Source organism: Hydra vulgaris, chromosome 05, assembly GCF_038396675.1.
Source record: "Hydra vulgaris chromosome 05, alternate assembly HydraT2T_AEP".
In the NCBI taxonomy this organism is placed as follows: domain Eukaryota; kingdom Metazoa; phylum Cnidaria; class Hydrozoa; order Anthoathecata; family Hydridae; genus Hydra; species Hydra vulgaris.
This window is the reverse complement of record NC_088924.1, coordinates 4,972,501-4,981,028: the sequence shown is the minus strand read 5'-3', so window position 1 is coordinate 4,981,028 and position 8,528 is coordinate 4,972,501. Positions and strand designations below refer to the sequence as shown.

The following is an 8,528-nucleotide window of genomic DNA, read 5'->3' as shown; positions in this document are numbered from 1 at the left end:
CATTGGTCAAGGTAATCATCCAAAGTACAAAAATAAATCGTTGCACTGTATAATAACCCTGATCTTTTAAAGTCATTTTTAAAGTTTTATCATCTGATCATCATCAGTCATCTTTGAAGAATAGCTAACATAATTTGAGTTATGAGAGAAATTATAGTTTACGGTTTATAATGAACATTTTTACCATCTTTTTTACCTTTACTTTAGTGCTATCAGTTTAAAAACTCTGACCTTTGAAATTACATTTAAAAATAGTATTGTAGAGTATTTGTACTAAAATACTCTACAATATGTAAAAATATAAAAATATATATTAAGCTACTTATTTATAAATTTTTTTGTAGAGAAAATCAAAGAACATGTCTTAAAATGTAATCAGATGCTATTTGATGGTAATAATTTACAATGTAAAAAATAGGGTTTAAGTACTTTTTTTTTTTACTTAACTTTGAAAGTAAATATATTTAAGAAGGTTTTAAGACTCAATAAAAAAATTTTCAACAGAGACTTTATATTTTACCAACTTGTAGTCCTTTGACAAGGTTTTATACAATTTTTTAGCATTTTTTTGCATTTTGGTAGTAGTTTATATATTATGAAATGCTGATAAATTACTGATATAAATAAGTGGTGTTCTTGGATCAGCTTTGTTGGCATTAAGGATTTATAATAACTATGAGATCTATGGAATAAATGACCAATGGAAAATGATAAGGATTATAGTTATAATCATAGTAGGAAAATAATCTAAAGGATTACTTTTTTTTTAAAAACAAGAATATTACTTATTCAACTGAAAAAATGGTTTTACTTTGGAGATTTACTTCCATACTGATTTTGCAAATATGCCTAGATATGGTCTGAAATCTCGAACCTCTCAATTCCAAAGCAAGCACCCTAACAAGCACTGCATCATATATGTTTTATGCAAAATAATATTATAAAACATTTATGTTAAATTGTATCACTTTCACTGTCCTCTAAAGTGACCACTAAGGTTGAAACCCTCTCCACTTGTAAATTTCATAGTATAATCGCTCAGCGTTCATATATTATGACCATATAAAGTTTGAACCCCTTAAATTTGAGGGGGTTACAAATTTTATATGGTAACAAATATTACTCTTACTTGGTTGTCTTTAATTATAAATAAAATGTAATCTTTATGTTGTTGTTTTTTTTTTTAATTAATTTAGAAGACCAGAAAAAGTTTATAAAATTAAAAACAAAATTTTTAATTGAAAGATTGCCTACCGAAACCAAAACTCTCAGTCAATGTAGCAGCACTACTAACATGTTTCACCTATTTGTTAGTCGATATAACAACGCTCTTCACATGTTCTACCAATTTCTCAGTCAATGTAGCAGCACTCCTTGCAATGTTCTAACTATTTCTTAGTTGATGTATGTTTGAAAACAACAAAAAAAAAACATAGTCACAAATCAACAAATAACAGTAAGCTTAGAAGGTACTTATTTATTTTATCCTTAGTATATCAAGTCTATTTTTTTTATATTTAAGTATATCAACAAGTTTATTAATTTTTAGAATATCTAAGAATTTTTATAGAATTTTCACACATTGCAGACACCATGAAGTTTTTTCAGCAATTTGCTATAAATAAAAAGTTTTTTTAGGGAAGCTTACTAACTTTTTGATTGTTTTATTTACGAATATTTTTATTATTTTTTAAATAATTTTTTCTCTTGAACATTTTTACTATTTTTACTTAAAAAACTTACATTTCTACCCGGATGCATTCAAAATCCTTTTTGACGAAATAATATTTGACCAGGCTGAACTAACTGATCTAAAACCAAAATAAATATAAAAAAATAAATATAGAACCAGGCTGAACTTTATAAATATATAAATATAGAACCAGGCTGAACTTTATAAATATATAAATATAGAACCAGGCTGAACTTTAAAAATATATAAATATAGAACCAGGCTGAACTCTATAAATATATAAATATAGAACCAGGCTGAACTAGCTAAACCAAAAATTTTTAAATTTAAAATTTTAGTTTTTATTATAGAAAAAATAAAATAAAAAAAAATAAAAATACTAATATGTGCAAAAAATATTCAAATGAAAATAAGTTATTTAAAATTTTCAATAGGAGAAGAATCATTACAGGACATCATTAGAATAAGAAGACATCATTAAAAAGGAGTTATTGTTATAAGAATTTTAAAAGAAAAATAATTATAAAGTATGCTGTGATTATTTTCTGGATTTTTTAAAAAGGGTGGTAAGTATTATTTCAGATGAATTGTACTCAGTATTATATAAATTATACAAACCCTTAAATTATTTCCCTTTTAGCATAAACTTTTAATAGAATTAACATTTAATTGAAGAAAAAAGAAAACTCATATGATGTTGAACAAATTAGGCAACCACAATATAAACCCACATTACAAACAGCTAAAAAGTCTTGTTTTATTTTTGTATTTATTTCATCAAGTCTATTTCCAGAATTGTTTAAAATCTTACACAGAAAACTTGAACTTTCAGGAAAATTCTGAAAAAAAACTTTTTTTCTCCCCACCCCCGTACCTTCTAATCTTAGTACTTAGTACTAGTAGTCTTAGGGAACTTTTTTAAGGAGGGCGAGCTGGCTTGTTTGCCGATCTAGCCCATTTATTGAGCTAGCCCATTCTTGATGTCATCATTATTTTAACTTAATTTTATTTTGAGTTTATATGAACAAATGATCTAACTCAGATGGCGGGATCTTACTGTTTTTTCTGCATCAAAGTTGAGGTTTTTATAAAGCAAGAATGCTTTATAAAAACCTCAACTTTGATGACAAAAAAGTTGGTTTATATAGAGAAGTTCGCTTTTCTATGGCAGAACTCTATAATAAAGATGAAGAATTATTATGTTTATACATATAAAACTTGATCTTGATAACTTGAATAAGATCTGTTTGCGATTTAACAGATCATCTTCAACATAAGAATTTGTCTTTTCACTTATGTTATGCAATACAAAACATGCATAAACAAAAGTAATGGATAGGCTGGATCACCAATAAGATAATTAAGTACCATCTCTGCTTTTTTTATTGGCTTTTAAAATTTTGAGGAAGAACAGTATTTCTTAACTTTATATTTATTGTTGAACTTGCAAACACTTTAGCATTGTGCACACTAGGCTACATGCACTCAACATCTATAAAATAGTTTTTGTAGTCACACACAGCTTAAACATTTAGAGAGAAATATTGCTTATAGAAAAAAAAAATTGTGAGTTAATTAGTGGACAAAAAATAAGAATATGGATGCCATCAATACATCTAAAGGTATGTGTCATTCCAAACTTACTTTCAAACTCTGAAACTTTATTTCGCATTTTAGTTTGATTTCTTGGAAGAAATAGATATTTTGGTCCAATATACTTTGATATTGTCTTATAAATTGAAACTATAATGCAGAAGCAGTGCTTATAGCAATTCCAAAAGTGTTTGCAGTCATTCCCAAAGATTTAGTATCTTTCAAGTAGTACAAAGTAATTGCTACCTTTTTATCTGCTGATGAAGCTCTCGAGTTAGGCGAAAGAGGATCAGGAGATAAATAAGGAGTTAACTCTAAAATCAAATCCATGAAAAGAAAATGTGTAAGCATAAAATTTTTTTTCCACGCATTACTGGGAGCTACATCAGTTATTATGTTTTGCCACCATAAATCAGTTTGGTCATTTTTAAACCAGTAGCTACGATTTTTTTCTTTTCAGGCGTTTTACTCTTGCTTGTTTCATCTTTTGAAGTGATCTTGAACATTTACGTAAAAGAATGTCGAAAAAATGATCAAAATTAAATTTGTGAAGCTCATACGACACTTTTAAGTTTTTAAGTTGCATTATTTGTGTTATAACACAAGTTAAACAAATTGTTAAAATACGATGTATTTTATTGTGCACAGCCGCCATTTTTGGTAAAGAGGCCAGCCCAGCTACAAAAAGTAAGGCTGACCTCTATATCAGTTGTTTTCTTTTGCACAAAAGTTGACATATTCATATAAACACAATTTTAAAACTGGCTCATTTTCCAGGCTAGCTCGTCATAGAGTCAGCTCGCTTCCCATACAAACAGCCTTTAAGTACCATCTGTCAGAAGAGTTTTTACTTTACATTTAATTCTTTGATTATTATTAGCTAAAAAAAATTTTAAAATCACCAGCAACAACAATAGCTAGGTATAAAAACTAAAAAAGAACTAAATAAAAATAAAAGAGTATACCAAATAAAAATTTTGGGCCGTAACGTTTGCCTTTACGTTTTCTGTTATGATTCTGCTGACGACACGAACCTGCAGTTTTTTTAGCAGCACCTCGTACTTGACATACTAATGGATTGGCATCTATAAGAAATAAAATTGATTCAAGAAACTTATTTAAGTAAATTGGATTTAACACAACATTTGTAAAATTATTTTTAAATTATATAAATTTATTATTTTATATATATATATATATATATATATATATATATATATATATATATATATATATATATATATATATATATATATATATATATATATATATATATATATATAGTTCTTTAGATTGTTGCATTTGGGAGTACGAAAGGAAAAAAATGATTCTTCTGCCAACAAATATGTCACTTTTAATTACTTTTGACTTTTGTCCAACATTTGCGTGTTGTCAGAAAGTTAAAACCATTATTTTAATTACAAGTTCATCGTTTTTTAAAAAACCCGCAAAAACATAAATTTAATTGACCAGAATGTATTTAAAAACATTCTTAATGTTTTTAAATCATTCTTTATGTTTTTAATAATATAAACAATGTTTTTATTTTTATTTTTTTTAATAAAATGTTTTTCTTTTTCTTTTTTTACTGTAAATCATGCACAGTTTGTTGCTACATCGACTATCTTATAGCCTGACTCGCAACGGAGTGTTGCTGCATCGACTATCCTATAGCCTGACTTGCAAGGGAGTGCTGTTACATCGACTGAGGGTTTGGTTAGGGCAGGCAGTCTATCAAGTAACAAAAAAAAACTCCTTTTTTTTAATTACTTGATAGACTGCCTGTCTCTACCAAACCCTCAGTCGATGTAACAGCACTCCGTTGCGAGTCAGGCTATAAGATAGTCGATGCAGCAACACTCCGTTGCGAGTCAAGCTATAAGATAGTCGATGTAGCAACACTCCATGCATGATTTACAAAACACTATTTATTCATAGTAAAAATCACAATTTATTCAGAAAAAAAAGCACAATTTATTCATAATTAAAAATACAATATACAAATACAAAACAAAATACACAATAAAAAATTCATAATAAAGAATAATAAAGCAAAAACAGCTAAATAATCAGTTATCTCATCGTAGATTGTGATTCATCTGGATTTTCCAATCCTGATAAGATGATTATTATTTGATTACCATTATATAAGAACACGTTTTTAAGAACACTTTTTTAAGAACACATTTTTTGGTATTAATCTTTAAGATAATATTATTATATTTCTCTATAGAATTTCTCAAGTAAGGATTATTGATAAATAATTTTCTGAAAAGGTATTGAATTAAAATATTAAAATTTTGAGTTTCAAAGTTTTACACCAAAAACATGTTTTTCAAAAATTTGAGTGTTATAATTTCTTGTTCTTTGAGTCAATCAAACCCAAAGGTTTGATTGACTCAAAGAACAAATCAACAAGCTATAAATGTTAAAAATCTTCATTTAAATGGAATTATTATTCAACAACCAAGGTAGGTTTTAACATCAATTTGCCAGTTTATAAAATAATTGGTATGATTGCTAATGTGGAAAATATTAGAAGGTCAGTTTAGCTACTTAGTTATAGTCTATCAAAAGGGAAGTGAAGATATTAACAAAGGGGAAAATATTTTAACACAGTAGTAAGTAAAAACAAGATATTTGTTTATTGGAAATATGACAATCAATAGATTGTAATGATCTTTTTTATATAGTAATGATGATTATAAATATGTTAAATAATTAAGAAATATGTTCAACTAGTTGCATTTGTTTCAACAGGGATTAATGAAAGTTTTTTTAAGCACAGATAAAACAGTAAAATAGCAGTAATAGAAATAATTAATTATCATATATCATTGACATTCATTACATTTGAGTCTAAAAAAATGTCATTGTATTGCTAAAAATGTCAAATGATTTAATTGTATTATGTTATATTTATTTATTAAATTTTATGATATATAATATAGATGTTATATTATAATATTATATTTTGTATGCATTTATATGCTGTATTGTTAAATTTATGTAACTATTTATGTTATATTTATTTATTAAATTTTAAGATATATATCAAATATATAATATACATGTTATATTATATTATTATATCTATATGCATTTATATGCTGAATTGTTAAATTTATATAACTATTTATATTGTTTAAGTAATATAAATTTATATATATATATATATATATATATATATATATATATATATATATATATATATATGTATATATATATATATATATATATATATATATATATATATACATATATATGTATATATATATATATATATATATATATATATATATATATATATATATATATATATATATATATATATATATATATATATATATATATATATTAGTAGTAGTAAAAAATCGCTTAACAAAAAGTTTTTCCATTTAACACTGTGTTTCATCAACAAAGATTCATCAGAAATGGATGATCAAATTAATAAAAATTCAATTTATACCAAAAATTAAATTACAGGAAGTTGCAAATGTCTTAACTACTGTAAATTATCACACATTTGTGGAATTTGCTGACACTATTATAAAAAGAATTCTTTAATAATGATTACTTATGGTATTTTTTTAAAAAGAGTAGTTAATGTAAATATTAATGTGTAATTATTTCAAATTTTTCTTGTAGGCATAGTATGCATTTTTTGGAAATTTTGTTATATGCAGGCGCTGTTTTAAGGATAGACCAATTCAGTATAAAATCACAAATATTTTTTTCTTTTAATTCCCATATATATTTTGACAGCATGGTGTCTTTTGAATACTTTTTATTCTTGAAAGATTGCTTATGATTGGCAAAACATTTTTTCCATTCACCCTCTGTTATGCCAATATATTGTTTATCAGGTACATTTTTAGAGGAAACAACACATTTATATATCACATTTTTTGATAAACAACTTCCACTCATCAGACAATTGATTTTTTGTTTACAATTACAATTTTCTGTAGTTTTTTCATTTAGGATTTCTTTTTTGTTTAACAAAGCCTTATTGTGACCTTTTATAATTCTTTCCATATTTTTTGTGCAACTGTAGCTAACTTTAATTGTATTTCGATTAAAAATTAAAAAATTTATGTAATTTATTAGATCGCGGGAAATGCTTATCGACCAATTTTAAAAACACTTTTCCTATGTTAGTAGAAACATTTTTGCTATATGGGGGGTTGAACCAAATTACATCTCTAGTTCTATTTCGTTTTTTTGTATTCTTTTTTTCAGGGTCAAATTTTAGTTCAAAATTTTCAAAACCACTTTTTTTTAGGGCATCTTCAAATATTCGTTTAGAGGAATTCAATACATTTTCATTTGAGGAGTTTTGGTTTAGTCTGTTATTAATTGAAATCGGGATTTGTTTTAGAACTTGGGGTGGATGGTTACAGTTAATGTTAATATATAATAGTTCATTGTTTGGTTTTTTGAAAGGCTTATATGAATTTTCAGAGAGGTTAAATGTGACATCAAGAAAATTCACAATTTTTGAATTTATGTTTATTTCGATTTGAAAGCCAATATTTTTAAAAATTTTTATAATATCTTTTCTAATTTTGTCGAGCTGTGGACCAGATTTTCTACGCATTACTATTAAACCATCGTCGCGATAAAGGCCTAAATCTTTTATATTGATTATTTTACTTAACAAATCTAAAATATATAGTCCAACAAATTCACAAATTTCTGCTCCGTCAAAACTGCCCATTGTTACATCAAAGCAGTCATGTATGTTTTTCTTTTTCCAAATTTCCTTATTAAAATAAAGTAAGGTTTTTCTACAATGTTTTATTATACGGATTGTGTAATCAGGAATAGCTGTATGGCTTTTTATTTTATTAATTGCTCTGTTCCTTTAAGAACATTGAGCACTCTATTGTGTAGAATACTTTTTAAAGTTGTTTAAATATATATATATATATATATATATATATATATATATATATATATATATATATATACATATATATATATATATATATATATATATATATATATATATATATATATATATATATATATATATATATATATATATATATATGCGGTAGTGGTGTAGTGGTAAAGCGCTTGCTTCATAAGCGAGGGGTTCCGAGTTCGAACCCCACCACGTCCCTGGTAGTACCGCGCTCAACTTGTTTCTTCTGCGCGGAGAAATAATACATATACATATACATATATATATATATATATATATATATATATATATATATATATATATATATATATG

The 8,528-nt window shown here is 25.4% G+C and overlaps 1 protein-coding gene across 1 annotated transcript in view; it reads right to left on the bottom strand.

The window, feature by feature from the left end:
- Positions 1 to 1,732: 1,732 nt before the first annotated feature.
- The window catches only part of LOC136079945 (uncharacterized), a 7,950-nt gene continuing 1,154 nt past the window's right edge, over positions 1,733 to 8,528 (bottom strand). Inside the window, exons 2-3 of the mRNA XM_065796611.1 lie at positions 4,252 to 4,371; positions 1,733 to 1,811 (exon numbers count right to left, since the gene is read on the bottom strand). Coding sequence (XP_065652683.1) covers positions 1,762 to 1,811; positions 4,252 to 4,371 — 170 coding nt within the window. The 3' untranslated portion in view covers positions 1,733 to 1,761. The remainder of the gene's footprint in view (positions 1,812 to 4,251; positions 4,372 to 8,528) is intronic.